The sequence below is a fragment of the Stigmatopora nigra genome, chromosome 9 (assembly GCF_051989575.1).
Source record: "Stigmatopora nigra isolate UIUO_SnigA chromosome 9, RoL_Snig_1.1, whole genome shotgun sequence".
Lineage (NCBI taxonomy): Eukaryota > Metazoa > Chordata > Actinopteri > Syngnathiformes > Syngnathidae > Stigmatopora > Stigmatopora nigra.
The window spans coordinates 7,003,578-7,023,709 of NC_135516.1; the positions used below are offsets into that span (position 1 = coordinate 7,003,578).

Genomic DNA, 20,132 nt, shown 5'->3' on the forward strand with positions numbered 1-20,132 from the left:
TGCTGTGACAGAAGAATGGATGTTGATTTTTAGACAGGTAACCTGATTTCTTCATGTTTACATCTAAGCAACCTAAAGATGCAAGTGGAAGTCTGCTGAAATTCTATACTGTTTGAATGTCCAATTATAGTTTCAAACACATTAATGGCCAGTCCAATTACAGATCCAGCAAGTTAGTCTGATGCCACAATGTGCTGTTAGTCGTCTGCCTGGACTATTGTGGGAGTATTTTTTTTCTCTGGTTGCATTGATTTGATCTCTGCAAGGCTGTTTACAACTGGATGACGCAGACAAATATTAATGTAGTGTGTGCATCCAGATGGTGCGTAGCATATTGCAGTTTATTGTTAGAGAATATGAAGATAGAGATTGGCCAGCTAAATCTGAACAAGAAAATAAAGCATATTTTGCAGTTAGGTGAACTTTAACTGATATAAATTATCCTGAAAATTATAAGTATATTCTTTGCAGATGTTGAGAAAAAAAAATGGTGATGAAATGAACCTTGAGCATGTAAAGTTGTGGCAGTATTTTCAAGTGGCTTCATTGTAAATCCAGTAAGATCATACATTGGATTTGGTAGGATAAAGTACCAATATCATAGTATATCATATTGTCCTCTTCTGAGAAAGTGTAGGCTTTACCTGACATTTATATTCCTTTCTAGCAAAAGCCCGAATCTTTGGTTTTGACACTTATAGTTCAGTTTATCGGATCATATTTCATTCACTTCAACAATTCCTTTCAAATCCATCTTGAATGGAGAAATAAGCGTGCCAAGGGGAAACAGTATTGTCAAAGTATACCCACTCTTGAGGACTGGAAGACATGAATGGGCAAAATATTCCTTGACCCCACATTCTGGTCACCACTGTTTCCCTTAGGTAAGCGCTATTGACTGGTACAGCACTATACTCAAAATTTGAAGGCACTTCTAGAGCTTTTTCCCCTCTGGCCATTTCATTTTTAAAACACACTTGTAATTCCATAAGTACCGACCTCCTAATTGTTGCACAACTGCTGTCATATTATCCTTATATGGCTAAATTATGTTTATTATCTGTTTGTCTGTATTTATATTTTGCACCCTTAATTTGCTTTTGTTGTTCTGGCTTTTCTGTTGTGATGTTAAAGCGGCTTTATGTGCTAAAGAAAAAAATCCAAGTTTTTTTTTCATACAGGTAATTGGCCAATAAAGGTGATTGCCTAGTCTAATTGCCCAGTTACAATAACATTTAGAAAAGAACCAAAATGGGAGTAAAGACGAAGCGCTTCAACTATTTTCACTCACTAATGCTTATTAGGTAGATATAGTATAATCATGGCCGTATTTCTGTTGTTTCATTAGATGAATGATACATTTCGTATGATTCCCTCATCCCATGACTATATCGACTGCTGCACAACACTTCTCTTACGGGACATTAAAGGTGTAACTGATTTGCTTGGAATCAAAGTAGGCCTCTGTGCTGCTTCCTCCCTTTCTCTGTGTGTTGCTGCCAAAAATAACAGTGCTCTTGCTGCTTGCTCCTACATTATCATGAAGATTACACAAAGCCATAGCGTATCAAAGCTGTCGCCTCGCAGCAGGTTTAGATGGCAAGTTTCACAAGCTTGCATATTGAAGCTGGGTATACACATGCTGATTTTAACCATTCAAGATATGCGGTGCAGCACACCACATGTATATAGTTTATAGTTAAAATTATGCGATCTGGGATACTTGTTTTATCTGCATTTGATAACTGGGCCTTTGCGAATTTCAATTTGAATTGGGGCTAAAATACTCAAATAAACCCTGATAATTTGTGTGGGTACTGATGTTTTATGTGGTGAAGGCCCTGGAGCCACCACTCCACACACACTTCCATCTACACACATTTCACAGACGCAAAACTGCCTCAAGAAACAGTACAGCCTCCTCCTACGCACTGTGACTTGTTCCTTTTGTCGCCTTCTCTGTCAGTGACTCCCCTGTGCTTTCCCACTCATTCAAGTACACGTTGGCCTTCCATTTGAATTCACACTGGTGAACTGGCCCCATCCAAACATAATCGTATCGTCATTCTTGGACAGATGCAAGTGCAAACATACGATGTGATGCCTCATTTGCTTGTATTCTCTCAAAGGAGAGTTACCTCATGACTTCCTTGTGTCTGTTAAACATACTAATAAACTTCCTCACAGTAGAAACTATCACTTTCTCTCACTTGTATTCACTTTAATACATTGTCTTGCTCATAGGAATTATACAAATAAAATTTTAGCTATAGAATCGTCTGGATTCTGCTCCACAATTCCCTTCCCGTCCTCCCACAGATGTCTTGGAACGTATCATTTTCTCCGCAGTGGAGCAATGGTGACGTATGCTCGTTGCTGGTGCAGCTGAATTTTAAAAAGCTCTCGTCGCCGCCCGCCCACGCGCCAATAGCACTAGTGTGAACGTCATTAACATAAACTTTGGCGACTGTCTGCGGTCCTCTTTAATCTGCGTACTTATTATTTTTTTTGCAGATGTGAATTCAGTGTTGTCGAAGACAAATGATGGGGTGAAAATATGTTCTGGTTAGATTACTATATGTTGGCAAATTGGACAGTGATATGTAAATGGGTTGGTCTAGGGTGCTAAAGAAAATTCAATTTATATTTGTATATTGTTTGTCCTTATGTACACAAGTAGACTTGAAGTTTTCCAATCAAGATCCCTTTTTCAATACCGATGTGGAAAATTAGTATTGTAAGGCGTAGGGCTACAAGTAATGGTTGCCATAATTGATTTTGTTCTTTTTTTTTTTTTGATTGGTCACTTTAGTTATAATTTATTTCAAGTTGCAATTACAAATGAACTTCTCAGTTGCTTTACATAAATAAATGAAGATTGACAATACTTCATTTAAAAAAAGAAAATATAAATTATGATTCAGTTATTTCTGCTGTACCAATCAATTGAAATACAATTTAGAGTTGGGATCATAAAGTGAAATTATGGCAGGCAATAGAAATCCTTGTTAATGTGATAGAATTAAAGTTTGAATTAAGAACGCAAGATTAAGTCTCGGGTTGATAATACACTTCTGGTAATTTTAATATACTATATATATTTCTCTGATGAAAATAAAATAAATAAACACTGGTGGTAGTTCCACTTGGTATAGTAATATATGCCGCAGTTTTCAACATTAGCGAATTATATCTGAAAATCCCACGCGCCTGCCTAGACTTGTAATTAGCTTTCATAAATCCCACCGCTATAAATATTTAAAGCATATTTTGACATGTTCTTCATTTACCTTTCTCTCTCGAGTGCCACACTTGTGAAGCCATCACTCAGGATGTATGCATGCAATGATGTGAAAGGCGCAAATGACTAATTTTTCAAACCAAAATGTTCAATTACATAAGTTCAAGGAACATATGATTACACAACATCACGCGTAATTCGTTTTCAGATACACACAATATTGATCATCTGTAGTAGTGTTTCGGCACATGTTTGTGAATGCCAGTGTGTCACATTGACATGTTTTAATGAGCTTTCTCCTGGGAAATTACATGTGCAGTGCTGCCGAATTATTATGCATGTAGACTCTATTCACAATATAAAAATTCTGCTCAGATAAAAAGCTGATTTTTTTTCATGTTGTCGGGGAGAAAATATCACTGCAATTTAACTAATTACTGTAATTTCTAACATTTCTGGTGTAAAGGACATTTTCCGATCATACTGGATTTGTGCCCCAAAAAATGTCTTTAAGCTTCCAAGCTGTATAGTTACAGAGAAAACAAAATCTAATGTTCTACCACTAGATGGCATTTCATCTGTGTTAGTTTCTCCACTTTCAACCTGTAATCCAATAAAAGCATGCACACTTGCTCATAAGGAACGTAGCACATAACATTAACATGTGACCACTTAGTAGCATTTTTGGTTGTTGGTGTGTCATGAGATTTTCCCCCCAATGTGCATCTTCTACCGAGAAGATAATTGGGAATAAAACATTTTTAATAAACAGCTTTTATTGACAAATATTTGGGGCAAAAATAGCTGGCTTTAGGTGAATCCAAACATTAATCTATTTCATTTTAATGAATGAAATGAACCAAAATGAATCAAAACACAATTGTTAAAGTAACTCTACATATGACGCAGTGCAGTGAGTGTGCCAATCGAAAATGTTCGTAAAAATATATTGCATATTCGGGAGCACTTATATTGGCAGACCATTGGGATTCATCGGCTATGATTGGAGCCCTGCGGCTGCTTGTGATGGCAGCAATGATGTCACATGCTGGTCCTCAACAACCCCCCCCCCCCCCCCCCCCCCCAGACATTTCACTCTAATTTGTGCGTCTGTAGACGCATCGATTTCCTTTGTGTTGTTTGCACAAGGCTAAATCCAAAATGTGACATCAATAGCTATGGAGGAAATGTGACTTATTTTCCCTATACTCCACCTGAGTGAGTCACTTTTGTCAATTAAATATAGTTCAGATGACAGATTTACTCGTAGGGGTTTTTCTATTGACGCAATCGAGAGAGGTCTTATATGAAAGCGTATAAAATGTTTTTATGGAGTTTTTTGTCACTTGACAGTTAGAATAGCCTAACTGGCAAACCCACCAACAATGGATTCACTTCTTTCAGGTCTATATATAAAGGAACCCTATAGAACTAACATTTAAAAAAAAACATTGCATAGTAAAAAAATAAAAAGTGCTAAATATAATCACCACCTTTTCTAGATTATAAATATCAAAAAAGCAGGACGAACTAAAGTTTAGGGATGAATTACAGTGCCTATTCCTCAATTTTAAATTATTAAAATTGTTGACTTGTTGCAGTATTACAGATGTTTGTACCTTCAACATTGTGCGAGTTCTGCTTCGGGGAGTTGTGCTCTAAGTCACTCTTGGTTATAGTATTTTTCTTTCTAACTTAAAATGGATTGGATGGTTATAACTGTCAAAAGCAATGAAACATTGTCATCCATTGCCAACCTTCTTTAAATGAATAGCATATCATCACCATCTAAGCGAGTTATTGAGTTAATGTAACAAATATCGTAGTAAAGTTGACAATCTAAATTTGTATAATCCTTTTCCCACCTATTTCTAAATGACAAGCTTCAGTCCAATAGATGTGTGGCTTCCCTTGAGCAATCCAGCCTATGAAATAAGGAAATGCAGTGAAGTACATCTAAAACTGAAAAACAAGTGATATCTCTGACAGTGTCAGTAACAAGAAGCCCATGCGCGATCACAAATGTGCACAACTCTCATGAGTCATGTCCTCGTAGTGATGAGGGGGCCTCATAAAGCCACCCAATACGTGGCCTGGACACGTCGCAAAAACAATATGTTAGTCTGCGCTGCTTTGTGGCTTATGGAATCCTTCTTTTCCACCCACTGGGCACAGTGCTATATTTTATGTGTACAATATGTTATAGGTCTTCATTGTGAATTGTATTCAATTGCACAGCTCTATATAATGGACTGCAGTGTAAAGTTCTATCAATTATGTGGAATTGCTTGATGGTTGTTAGAGAACGGGATGAATTGTACAGCCTGGCCTTAAGCAGAATAATGGTTGTCCATTCTTGTTTCTTTTTACTTGGTGGCTGTCAAAAAAGAAGCACATCCATGCATGATTTTTGAGGAAGATGGGCTACTGTAAATCTACACAAAAATCAAAACTCCAAGTGAAATTAATCTGTTCTGTAAAACCCTGGCATACTGTATATAAGAAATCAAATAAGTGTAGTAATTGTTTCATGCCATCTCGTCAATAGTTAATCAAGGGGAGGTGGTAAGCATTGAAAGGATGAATTGAACTTAAATGTAAAATAGCAAAAGACCAATCCCAATTACTAATACAACAGAACACGAAGGCAAAAAAACTATTTTGCAGGGCATTGAAAACAATTGCTTTTAATATCAAAACATATACGAGGGCCATAGTTGAAAATCAATAAGATAATTAAAAACCAAATAGGTCTTAGTCAATAACATTTGTACTGTACCTTTTTGAAGTGGCAATGGTCTCACTATTGTATACATTTCCATAGTAGGCTATGTGAGTTTTATAAGCATATTGGCCAAGGCTTGGCAATTTACTTTGGAGCAGTGTTATACAATTGCAGCATGGAAAAAGTTTTTCTATCCCAACTACAGTTCAACGCCAGTTTGAAAAGCTTAGCCTTCAAGCAGTAGAATAAAAGGCTCACTAACTTGAAGTCTGTGCGGCTAAAGCTTCATCACTCTCCGGAGCATCCGCTTAATTTAGCAGCCCTCCAGATAAACTTGGCTCTGTGCAAATACCTGTTCTTGAATTCTATCCCGTAATCAGTCTTGGAAATAGCAAGCCTTCCGATTGGGACATCTTACACTTTACCATGTGATGTGTAGATGAGAAGCAAGAGTCAAAAGAATGCACTGTTGCATCATTTACTGCAACTCTACCATTTAAAATGGATTGTATATATCTATCACTCTTACTATACTTATGCATGCTGTCATAGTCCACAGATATTTGACACAGGATGTTTTTTTTTATGTTAGAGAGAATCATAAAGACATTGTGAAATACAAAAAGTTGTGGGGTGCTGCAGATTTTCCTAGTTCAAAGGAACTACAAACCATATTAATAAAATAAGAATACATAGACTTCGCCATCAGGTAGTATTACCAATTTTGTCATACTTAGTTTCTGGTATGATGTCAATTAGGCTTTTTGTCGAGTCAATGATGATGACAAAGCTTATATCCGATTATTATTATTATTAGTAGTAGAAAAGTAGAAAATACAACTAATTTAGAAGTCAAATAAATCTATGAAAATATGAAACATTAAGTGATCAGTAGATTGCTTCAAATAAACATTGCATTTGTGCATGTTATTGTAGTATTTGTATATACTTTTAATATATATATATGTATATATATCTAATATATCTCCCTAAATAATTGAACAAATTGTACAAGTTCTTTCATTGTGTTTTGTTCTCTCCTATCCGTTTATTATAATTAAAAAATGACTGACTCCCTTTTTATGTATTTTAGTTGTCAAAACATAAACGACTCCATTCACAATTTCCCTCTCTCTCTTTGCATTACACACAAATATTTTTATGTGCATGTAGTATACACTGCACACGAGTTGAGGAAGCACAAACACGCTTGTCCAGTTTTTGTGAAAACCCGCCCAACCACAATCAAGGTGCTCACGTTTATGAGGGCTCTGAATTGTTTGGCCGCGGGACAGAAGAAGACGAGTGAATCTGTCACCTGCTCTTCTTTTTGTTTTGGAGGAAGAGTTAGTAGCACCTGCCATCAAGATCCTTTTCTTTTACTACGGATCCCAAACAAAGACGACAAGACTGGATTATCTTTAATCCCATTTGCCTTTCTCATGACGCAGGACCCTGCTGACTACACCTGCAGCGCCAAGGATAAAACAGTCCTTGCTTCTTTTAGGAATCCATTGCAATGGTCACCTGGCGTAAGGAGTAACATGCTCAATCTCAGAAGGAAGAAGCCAATGAAAGACCTTTTTTTAAGGCTATACTGATCACAAATTAGATAGATGTAGATTATGTTGCTGTGCTTTGGGAGTCGAAGACGAAATCGACACCAATGGAATGAAAAGGACCCTTTGCTGGTTGATGAGCCATACAACATTCCAAATCCCTACTTCCTGGACACAGGTACAAATAACCACCGTAGCTCAACATCCACAATCAAAAACTCTTCTTTTGGTCAGTACAATTTAAATTTACCTGCACATGCACTGTGTCTGTTAACTCAAAATTCTCCAAATACCACTGTCCTATCTGCACCGAAACCCAAGACAACTTCCTGACCCCCCTTGGAATGTTTTTAATTGCCTTCATTCAATATGCTGATAACATCCAAGCATACAAAGGAACTCAATGTTGTGAAACATCCTCCACTTGGGCTAGTAATTATGCATAATCATACTAACTAATTATCACATTGCAAACAAAAATTAGAACAAAAACCAACACTTTAATTTTCTATCTACTATCCACGGAAATATTCACGTGTCATCATGTTTTTTCTGATCCTAATCACCCTACAACTGAACACTTGGTTGGTTTTCAATTATCAATCAAAACGATGAATATTTGGTTGTGAATCCTATTGAAGGAAAAATGTTGTTCTCTCTTAGTAAGGTAAAAAAAAGTATTTACATTTATTTGAATCTCTACCAAGCTTTTGGTTTGTCTGGGTCGCCATAGCGAATTAACTTTTTGTTTTTTCTTGTCTCGGTGCTATTTTGTCATTTTTAAATGTACCATCTGCTACCAATTCAGTCATGTTTTCAGTTTTTGGTCACTAGGGGTCAGTGGCCTTGCTCTAACCAAGTAGTAGTACCTGAAATGTTGACATACAAATCTGACTTAATTTTCATAGAGCATTGCACAGTGATATATGTAAAGGTTTTTTTTACCACTACTCTGTCAAATTCACTGTGTTCTAAGATGAAAACTAGCTTTTCAGAAATTGAAGACCACATTTTTTTCTGTCAGTCAACTACAGAAACATGAAAGAATAAGTAGTCACGGGAACTAGAGAATATCCCCTCATCCATTAGTAGAATTGCTAAATGCTTTCATTCTTTTTGCATTTGAGCAGTATAATGGCTGATGCCGACCACAGTCTTAGTTAATTTCTACAGTGTGCCTGTTTGTGTGAATGTAATCAGTTCCCAGTCTCATGTTTGTCTATGTCTCGAAGCAAGGAGCAGAAAAGCCGCTCTGAGTAAAGGGCCACGGGGGCTTTCGAAATCCACTCCTTGTTTTCAATGTGTTCCTGGAGGTTACATGGCTCTACTTGAAAGTTGAGAGACACACACTCCCCTCAGCTCAGAGATTAAAGGGGCTTGTCTGAAACGCTTGCAACAAGAACAGCTCACAGTTTGCAACTTGCCCGAGAGGAGGGATAAGTAGGTTTTTTTTTTTTTTTTTGAAACTTTTAAAGTCATGACTTTGGCAAACTGTGCTGAAGTTTTTTTTCTTGATTGTGTTCTCCAGCTTGTGTTCTCACCAAATAGAACAAAGTCTACTTAGAGCACGGCGGCCGTCAAAATGCTTATGTGAAGATGCAGGTGGCAGCGAAGCTCTGCCCCGACTTGTTTGAAGTTTTCTCTCGTGTCAAAGGTGAAGGATTATGCTGGGAACTGGAATTTGGTCTTCAAAATGAGGAATGCCCAAAACTTCTTGGGCGGCATTTTTTTTTTCTGTAGCCTGTGAATTTGCACGGGTACATTGCCATGCTACTAATCAGCAGTAGCACAGCAGATGCTACAGTTGGCCATCAGCAGCAAGGTATAATCTCTTACCACATCTCTGTATCCCTGAAGGAAATACAGGAGGATGACCCGGTCGCTGAGCTAGGAATGGGCTGGGTGACACCTTGCACCCTGGTAGACAGTTGCCAGCCAGAAGGCAAGATCATGGAGAATGGTCACATCCTCGATAGGTGGCCATCACTGAGAACGGGGAGTCTACGTCGAGAGGTGGTGCTGGAGGAAAATGAAGAGGAGGGGGAAGAAAAAATGAGGAGTAACAGGTTGAGAAGTCATCTCTCCAAGAGCCCAGGTGACTCCTCAGATATTGCAGAAGTGGACACTATTGACTTTCACAATTACCACGTCAATGTCCATGCCCGGGGATTGGCATTTGGTAGCCATGGTGCCGTCACAGGGCACACACTACCTCGAGCTGTGCTGCGCAGATCTCGGCCGGATGAGGCCTCACCCGGCAGGAGGACTATGAGCATGTACGGACAACCAACAGAGCTAAAAAATGAGACTCTACCAGAACGACTTCGGAGACCGAGAAGCGTGTGCATGCTTTCAGGTCCAGGCCCGGTCCTGGTGGAGCATGGCAAGCAAAACTCCCTAAAAAGGAATGGTGTGTTAGAGACCAGTCAGATGTACAGGAGCAGAAAAGCTGAACTGAGGGTTGTGGATGGTCTCAATCCGGTTGCAGTTCAACGAGCGCCAGTTTGTGCAGAGGTTATCCCCAGGATTCGCCAAAGAAGTGTGAAGACACGGCCACTTAGTATGACTGTACTGGAGCTCCGAAAACGAGCATGTGAAGACGATATAACAAGGCAGCAGAGCAACACAAGCCACGATAGTGGTAATCTCCTGAAAGGGTCCTTCCGCTGGAAGTTCTTTTTAAAAAGTTCTACGGATAAGAACAAGGAAAGTGACGGTGACAAATGTACTAAATCTTCCAAGTTGGCAAAATCAGATGCTCCTAAAAATACATTGAGTTCATTGAGACGAAGCCTGAGTATGCGAATCCGGAGGACTCGGCCCCGGGAAAAAGTGACTCCAGGATGTGAGAGCACTACACGGGAACCTTCACAAGGGAAAACTGTTAACCCAGTGGCTCCTCAGCCTTTCTCGTACCTGACGGGGAGAACGCTACCTCCGTTGGGTGAGCAGGTCGAGGATAAGGGTATGCAGTTCATCCAGTACCGCAGTAGGGGCAAGGTCAAGGTGATGGAGGTGCCCCTGTGCCCAACTAAATTGTCCAAACCAGCCCAGGAGGAGCCGAGCATTTGGCAACTCATAGCTAACCGCTTCAGGAGGAAAGAGCAGCCAGATAAATTTGAAACGAAAGGAGCAGGACTGCATGATCTCACTCTGAATAATAAGTCACTGCCTGTCGCCATAGAGACACTCGCAGACACGGAGTCTAATAAAGGTCAAGGTAAGACCTGCAAGACTTTAGTTCTCTACTCAATTTTCCACTCACATTGCACCTCCAAATTCCCGCCTCCACTGGTTGCTGTAAAGGAAGTGAAAAGTGCACCCCCCTCTCTTTTAGAAACGGCAAATGAAAAACACATGAGGATCTTGGGTCTGGGTGGCATTCAAAACCATGTAGAGTGCTTTAGGAATTTCTATTTTTGTTAGCCTTTTACCTCTATTTGCTCGAACTTTGCCTCATATTCAGTTTCAGTTTGATAGGAAAATTAATATGCTTAGAATGACCTTACAAAAGAATTGAACAAATTTATTAATATTATTTTGACCTATGTTTTCCTCTTTTACCACACTTATTCTCCCCAACACAATATTTAGTTTAGAATCAAGTCAATGAAAAAACTGGAGTAGTTGCAAAGCAAAGATTTACGTCACCACTCAGGCGTATGTGTGTGGTTGTAAATGGTTTGTAGTCACTGTAGAGAATAGGTGGACCTTGAACATGCAAAGGTCTTATTTAATGTTGTTGAATTGCGTCCCACGGTCATGTGTCCTCCAAGATTTTTCCGTGAGCGCAATTGAGTTGTATCGTATTAATCCGTTATAGTTCCAAGAGCATGGCTGTCAGGCAGCAGGAATGTAGGTGTGCCTAGTGAACGCCCACTTACCTGGGAAGGACTGCCTGTCTCTACCTGTCTAAATTGCTCACTCCCTATTAAGACCCTGAAACAAATAGACCCCGACAACTAAACACACATCTGCGGAAGTGTTTCTTGATGACGACCCTGTAGACTTTTTCAAGGTGTACAATGGGAACTGGATCTTGTCTTAGTTAAGGTGTTCTGCCAATGACCCCCTCATTCCTCTGTCAATGAACAAAGCTGCTCTGTTAAATAGATGGATGCATGAGTGATCTCTGAGAAGAGATAGGTAGATTTAAGTTTTGAAAAGGCAGGAACAAGCCTTCAAAATTAATTGCTCCATACGGTGGATTGGGTTTAAATTTTGTAACCCACTAAACCTCTGTACTTTTTTGGTGTGCAATTAATCAGATAGGGAGAAAGATGGGGACAAACAGGTCAGGATGACACTTGTCCTGGAGAGATGTAAACTGACTGTAAGTTTTCTTGGTTTTGTTTGGCATTGTCCAAATTGAAACTGAAAGCAGGTTTGCTGTTTTCTGCTGCAGCTGGTGTAGTCTGATTCACAGTCGCAATGTGCCTGTATTCCCTCATATTTGTTATTGTACAGTTACCAAAGGGGTGTTATGTGAATTACTTTAATCACATTGTCTACATGATATCCGTTAGAAGTAGTTTGCATTTGCCTTTACAAACTTACTGTTTGTCTTTTATTTTTGTTTCGTACTACTTTACTACTGTGTTAACCTAGGTCAGTGATAAAGAACAGCGTTTTGCAACAGTGTTTTACCCTCTGTGAATCTCATTTTTCTCAAAGGTTGACATCGCCCCCTTCCCCCCATGTTTTCCTGCAGTTTCCTTTATAGCCATTTTAGGCGGTAGAAAATTGGAAGCAAATCAGACACCATTCTCTGACAAATTGATTCACTCAACCGGGGCATTATAGCTTAACTCCTCCATTTGCACATTTGAATAAAATTGAACCAGCCTGTATCATTTAACCTGGTAAAAGCTATCTCTGTCTGAATCGTTTGCTTTGAGAGTGTGGAGCGAGTTATAGAGATGTTCGGCTCTACCTTGGCTGATTGTTTTTATCACAAAGCTCTGCAGATAACAGTTTGATGTTTGGACATTCAGCAAAAAGGTGATAACGCTCCAACTAGTTGCTCTGTAAATTGCTTCTAAGAGAAGAACAGAAAGGTACTATGTGAGCATTTTCACACCTCCTTGTGATACTGAAAAATGAAGAAAAGGCCTAGCATTTAAGGGTCGGGTTTCTGTTGGCTAAACCTTTGACATGGGATCACAGAGTATTCCGTGGGATTTCTAAAAGTAACTCACCAATGATCAGACAGAGGGCTTTACTGGGAAAGTGATTCTTACAAAGTACATCCATCCTTTTTCTATTTATTCTTTAGGGTGAAATAAATAAGCAATCATTGGCAGAGTGACCATAGCACAGTAATCCATTCATTGTAAAGGTTAGGTTCCAGAATAACTTATGAATCTGCAAAGTAACAACCAAATGTTTCCAAATATTATTGGCTGGCATTAGCGACTATTAACATCCAATTCATTTGAACTGAGATGGCTGGCAGTGGTGATCATGTTTCAATACCACTGACAGCGATAGTTCTAATAGATTATACATCCATTGCCATCAAAGGCAGCCAATGAGTTGATAGAATTAAACAAGATGGTTCATAGTATATCCTGCATGACTGATTTTGTTTTTCTGTTGGTCCGACAGTGAACATCATTTGATGCCCAAAAGAGGGAAGCAGGAGCACTAATTGCAAGCTTAAAGTCACCCTCTATAATTTGAAGTGGTTGGAAAAATCTTTTAGAGGGAAATACAGATTTCAAGGGCCCCTTTCCCCACTAAAATTAACCACTGCACATCCGCGTCTTATTTTTTCTTCCTGCTGGCTTTGCGTTTTTGCCCCTGCAAATCTAATCTGCCCAGAAACATACCAGTCTTTTCCATCCAAGTTTAAGTGAGCAGTGAAGTGAGGACACAGCAAAAAATGCTAAAGCTTCTCTCTAGTCGCTCTTTCATAGACAAAGTTGCTGCTGTTCTGTCAAGGCATCAAAAACGCGGGGGGGTAGTTGCCCCCACTCCTAACTATAGGCATTCTGGGGCACAGTCATTTGAGGATGCTCATTCTTTAAGGGTGACGTAAGTAGAGCACATGGATTCAATTAGGACATTTTATATGCAGGGTCGTGCTGTATCCGCCACAAGGACGGCACCAATTTCTTACAGCGAGGAAATTATGCTGCAAATAAGCAGAGATTGCTTAAACTAAAAAGAAATGGTTTAATACAATTGGGGTCAAGTTACCTAGTACGTACACAGTCAGGCTGCTTCAACCTCTACATGTTGTGACATGTTAAAGCTATAAAGACAATGTTAAAGTGCTGTGTAAAACTGCACCACCTAACAAGAAAAGTACACATTGAGGTTCTGTATGATTATACATTTACTGTGGGAAGTCCTTTTTCTGTATAAACTTCTCTTTTCCACTTTAATTGCGGGGCTTGCAGTACTTTAATGCACGTCCATACAGAGACATTAGTATATACATATATTTATCACTGTAGCGACATGATGATTATATATGTTTTGCTGTTATATTAGCCATGCTGTTTAATACAATCAGATTTAACTCTTTTATAGGACCAAAAGAATAATTGGTTAGGTCGAGAAAAAAAATGTGCTAGAAAATTATTCTTGTTTATTTTAATTTTTTGGGAGGGCTGGCAACTAATATACTCAAAAGAATGGAATTTATTAGTGTTTGTGATAAATGTAAAAGTAGAAAGTAATAATTTTGTAATTTTAAATGATTTTGGAGAGTAAACAATTTAGTTGTGTTTTTGTATTAATGTTCATGCAGAAAATACAACATTTATGTTTTGTATTACTATTGTTTATTTCTATCATTTATATTATTCCACACCTTTGGAGTCTTGCTCCAAAACACCCATTGCGCCTAAAATAGTTAATTTTTTCATGCGTTGAAAAAAAAGTTGTGATCTTTACCAGTTGCTGTTATCGTTGCTATAACACTGCAGTTTTTTTCCATCTCTGTCAGAGATTCACCTTTAAATGTCACTGAGAAGCTAAACAAGGTTAATCGAGTCAGATAATGCGTGTCTTATGAGGAAAACGGGGAGGCTTGGGTAGTGTGAAAGCGCAGGTGTCTGACTAATTGACGCTCTAATGGTGCTTGATTGCTATTTGCCAAAAACCTTGAATATGATCATGTTAAATTGTTTATTCACTGATGCAAGCTCCGTGAAATATCACAACTTTTTTTGTTACCCCTGTGGCTAAAACCGTCACATTTGTCTGATGAAACAATGTTGTCGCAGATTGTTTGCACATTATTTTAGTTCAACTTGTGATGAGCATCAGCTGAGACCCAAACAACGTCAGATAATTACACAGGACCTCTTTATCCTTATTTCAAGATCAAGATTGTCGTTTTAATCAAGGCATGAGTTTGGAAAATAAACACTGTGCAGTTATGTTGTTATTTGAGGGGGAAAATAATTACTTGAAAACACAATGAAAAGAAATATTTGCAGAATAAAATATTATAATTTCATTAATAATAATAATTTCAATAATTGTTATCATCAACATTTACATATTTCTTATTGTCTATATGGAGGTGGAAGTTAAATGATAACGCCATTCACTCTTTTGCGACTGTCGGCAATATCCAATAATATCTAATTCTTATAAAGTGGGAGGGGCAATTGATAACTGCTTCAAATGGACCTTTTTCACTGTTAATATCAGCAAATATGTTGACAAAAAAAGGTTGTGTGCATGTGATGGTTTCATGAAATAATGATTGATGATGTCAATTGTGTATATATTAAATGAGACATGTCTATAATGAAATATTTGTCATTATTGACTTTTATTTTATTTTGCCTATTGCTTTTCAGACTCTTTTGTGAACAGCCAGGAATGGACACTGAGCCGGTCAGTCCCAGAGCTAAAAGTGGTGAGTAAAAGCAGTACCTTCTTCCAAGTTAGCCTCCCTTTTTTTTCACCCTAAGACCGGTTTTTGAACCTCCTGTTCAATTTCATATCCTCGGTTATGTTCCACTTCTTTTTGAAAATGCCTAATGAGTTGGCTGGATTTTTATCATGCAATTAGTGTGATTTTATTTATTTACTCTAATTAAATGTCTAAGGGAGTGACTGACAGTTTCCAATCTGGATGAGTGACAGAATTATCCCGTAGATTTTCAGATTAAAGTGAGAAAAAAAGTTATACATAATTTACATTTAAGAAATGGTGTGAATGTATTTGCATATTATTTAAATTTGTGTAAAAACAATGCATTAAGAATATAGCAATACATTTGTGAGAATAAATGTAATTATTTTAAATGCATTTTAGAATATGTAAAAAGGTGCATTTTGTCTTCTCCAAATGTAGTACAAAAATACTTTCTGATTGTCTTGAATACAATTGTAATGTTCAATACTAAAGTCAGATTTTTGTGAGGGGTGGAAAATGTTTTAATTCATGAGCTAAACTGTTGTCCTCAATTTAATTTTGATGCCCAGAACCACTAATGATTCATCAAAGCACTGTTTTTGGCAATACTAGCCCAGAGCTATTGATGTCAGAGCCTACGTGATGTTGGTAATAAAACCTTGCAAGGTACTTTCAAACTTTCAAAAAGAGCTTCTCTGTGGACACTAAAAATAATTGATTTGTCATTTTTCTGACCATTTATTTGAAGTTTTATTTTGTAATGAATGTGTTTCCATGGAGACGGCTGCTGGGATGAGTTACAGTTTTGTTGGTTTATGAGTGACGCGTCCTGGGTGCGATCCTTCCCTCAAGGCTGCCAAAATCCATAGCCAATGTCCACGAATCAACCTATAATGTATGAGCTCCAGATAAGGGAACAGTTGAATTATTGGCGTTGCCGCAACTTCAAGACAGCTCTCAATTTAGTATACTAAATGTGTTTATTTGATATTCTGCTATTATTAGTTGGCTGCTTCCACACTGGCTTCTGTTCAGTAAGGATTCAATTAAATCTTTGAGAAGAAAAGCAATAATGTAGCGCACAATCAAAAGTTCATGCTGATAATATATTAGACAAATGGTGTCAGTTTATTTTAATGTAAGAAATAAATTGCTTTCAGGGCTTTTTTTTTCTCAAAACTCTTCTTCGCATTTAACTTTTAAATTGCATAGCACATCTAGAGTCCATTCTTCTTAAAGGAGATATTATGCCGCAGTTTTAAACAGTGCCCAAGTTTCTTGGTAATATTTTGTTTTTATACAGAACACTTGGCGGGAGGGTAGAAAGTGGTTAGTACGCTTGCTTCACAGTTCTGAGATCAAAAGTTAAATACCGGCCTTCCCATGTGGAGTTTGGATATTCTACCTGTGCCTGCGTGGGTTTTCTCCAAGTACTCTGGTTTCTTCCCAGATGCCACCCTGAACACATTAAATTGTCTTTAGGTATAAGTCAGGAGTCGGGAACCTTTTTGACGAAGAGAACAATTCCTATTTTCAAGCATTATTCCTTGAGAGCCATACTCAGAATTTAAAAGTAAAAATACATGAAAAGGTGAGCATTTATTATTCATTTCACCACTTTGAAAGTTAAAAAAAGTCTGAATTCTTTTGAGATTATTATTCCACTGTTTCTAATCAATGATTATCAATGCGAGAATGCATGCAGAATAGTCAATTGAGAAAAAAATAGTATTTAAAAAGGCGCTAGAGATAGTTTCGGCGGCACATTGCCGGTGTTACGCCCCCATTTGTGCGCCCGGGACTTGGGTCTCTCACCAGCGGTTCCCATATTTTACCAAACAGGTTCACGGAGAGCCATATACACCCATCAAAAGAGCCACATATGGCTCCCGAGCCATAGGTTCCCTACCCCTGGTATAAGTGTTAATGCAAATGTTTGCTTTTCTTATTGTGCCCTGCAGTTGTCTTGTAACCAATTCAGGCTGTACACGGCCTACTCCAACAGAAAATGATGAATTAACATAGAGCGCATGGTTGCCAGCTGACCCACATACCACGAGGTTACACCTTTGGTACAGGCTCGGCAATAAACACATTGCATAAAATGTGATATCATAACGTCATGTATCATGCATTACACCCATTCCTGGTTAATAGCCAATCAAACCTCAGTAGTATTACACAATATTCCATTACTTTCTATCATTGAAGAGCTGCTGCAAAATAGTACAAACAAATTGGATGTTGCAATGTTTGGTGTTCCATCGTTTTCTAGAACTGAATTTGGACACATAGTGCTGAGGAAGCGTTTGTGTTTTGTGAAGGTGGCGTGGTGCCGGTGGTAGCCTTGTTGAGTTGACTCATTGTTTTCACAGCATACAGCCTACATATTTTGCTAACCTACTCATGCAAAAATGTTGACGTCCCGCTGAGAAAAATCTGATTCAAATTGTCAGTCGTGCGTTCTTTTCATTAAAACCATACCTGACTTAACAACCAACTAATGATCTAAAGTGGGGGAGTAGAATTCAGTTGAGGTATGTTGTAGCCCTCTTTGTTCTTACTAGACTAACTGCCTTGCACCCCCACCTCTGAAAGTTTCTTTTTTTTTTTAAACCCTTCAGTGCCGGTAGGAGAAAAAAAAAAGCTACAAAACCTGTAGCCAGTGACTTCCTTGGCCATACTTCTTCCAAGAAGCTCTTAAACAAACACATGCACTTACTCTGCTTTACATCTAACTGCGATCCGAGCCGAGCTCAACGTTTTACTTTGATAGCCTTGTCCTCATCTGCAGGCTACATCTGTTTTTAATTTTGCAGCAGTTAAAGGAAAAAAGGTCGACTCACATTTTGTGCAATTAATTACTGCAACAACAAAAAAAAAAGAGTACCGCATTGATGATTAAAAGCTGAATGATTATGCGCAAAAGATCAATCAAAAACATAATTACAAACAACACACCATGTGTTACTTTTTTAATGTACATACAAATATGTAATATGCCAACTTTTGATCAGCTCATGTTATGTAATGACAAAAAACTACAGCCAAAAATGAAGAAATATAACTAAATTATAATACAGTGATTTTTTTTTTTAGATATGGTACACTCGATCGCATTCTATGGCCATCTAAAGCATATAATATATATGTTTATTCCTCTGTACCCATGTATTACGTACTAGACAAAATTGTTGTTGGCAGACATTTCTAAATGCTCAACTATTTATGACAGTATTTCACAAGCTACATTGCAATTTCCTAGGCTCCCGTGATGACAATGTTGTTTACATGCCAGTCGTCCCTTAAATATTCGTATGTGGTTAGATTTTGCTGGTAAAAAAAAAATGAAACCAGTGATAATCTTAGTTAATTTATTTTTGACGTTTGCTACAGATGTACAACGTCAGATGTTTGTCGTGATCATTTCTTAATTTTACTGACTTTTTCTTTTCCCTCAATGAGTTGTTTTTATTTTCAGTTATGCACACTGATTCATCTGTCTTATTTTTTGCAGGGAATTGTGGGGAATCTCTCCAGCGGCAAGTCAGCCTTAGTCCACCGCTACTTGACAGGCACGTACGTGCAGGAAGAATCTCCTGAAGGTATACTGTTCATTCAAATGAGCATTACTTTATTATCTCTTCTATTGCATCCCAAGAACTCTGTATTATTTAAATCTGATCCACTGTTGCAACAAAAAAGACATTCAGAGATAGGGAGCTCAAATATTTACTTGTTTTCATTTCAAGTTTGATAGCAGGCACTTGATATCCAAATATCCAAACCCTCAAAAAGTGAATATTCCAGAACTGACCACAAAAGTTTTTAATGAAGAGGTTCCTCTCCTAAACCATTTATTCTTGAAAAAGTATGCCTCGGTTTCAATTGTGGAGACGCAGGACAACAACTGAAGCGTATCAGTGGGATCGTAATGAGAATGGCGCCCTCTGGCCCCACTTCGACATCCTCCAAAGATGAAGTGAAACACTTGCCTTGTGCAATTGTATCAAAGATGTTCCGTCATTATGCCGTGCCAAAAGTGAAACTTTCCGGTATGATTACCCTTCCAGCCACCTCTTGACGTTCCTGCTTATCTGCTATGTCGTGCACATTTCCAATCATCCCAATGAAAGCGCTCCACAGCGACTGTTATTTCAAATACAGCAAGTGAAAAGAGAAACATGCGCCAGGATGTGTTGCCATAGCAACAGTGGATGGAGCGCCATCAGATGTCAAGGTCTGAGCCACTGTGCAATCGCCGCCCACCTCGGCCACCTTCTTCGTCTTTTTTTTTTTTTTTTAGTTTAACCTGACCCGCTCACGTAACTCATCATCCTCCTTATCATCATAGAAGGTTTTGAAAGACACCTCTTGGTGATTATGTAACAAAATTCATAGTCTGACAGAGTATGTGACTCTCTCTCTCTCCATAAATCATTCATTCGCCGTCTTGTTCTGATCTCTGTTATGAGAGCCGACAGACGATCTCTTTCTCAATGCTTTGTCTGGTCCGTCGGAAAAAAATTAAAATGCTGTCTACTGCTGCCTGTTACAAAAACTTCATTCGTCTAGCCTTTGCGAAAATAGACCCGACGAGGTGCCAGGGGTGACTGACTCGAGTAGCTTTACTTGCAGGGAAGGAGATGAACTAAGTCAACCTTTGGAAGAATGGACACACGATTATGCAATCTAATGAGAGCTAGCCAACACTGCTTAACCTCT

At 38.3% G+C, this 20,132-nt stretch overlaps 1 protein-coding gene across 3 annotated transcripts in view; it reads left to right on the forward strand.

The window, feature by feature from the left end:
- The window catches only part of agap3 (ArfGAP with GTPase domain, ankyrin repeat and PH domain 3), a 95,224-nt gene that overhangs the window by 25,745 nt on the left and 49,347 nt on the right, over window positions 1-20,132 (forward strand). The window contains exons 1-3 of one of the 3 annotated variants that reach the window (XM_077723903.1): window positions 7,243-7,703; window positions 15,346-15,404; window positions 18,925-19,012. In XM_077723903.1, the coding sequence (XP_077580029.1) occupies window positions 7,592-7,703; window positions 15,346-15,404; window positions 18,925-19,012 (259 nt within the window). In that variant the 5' untranslated portion in view covers window positions 7,243-7,591. Of the gene's footprint in view, window positions 1-7,242; window positions 7,704-8,983; window positions 10,746-15,345; window positions 15,405-18,924; window positions 19,013-20,132 lie in introns of those variants that run through there. The other 2 variants (XM_077723901.1, XM_077723902.1) reach the window with 2 other exon arrangements.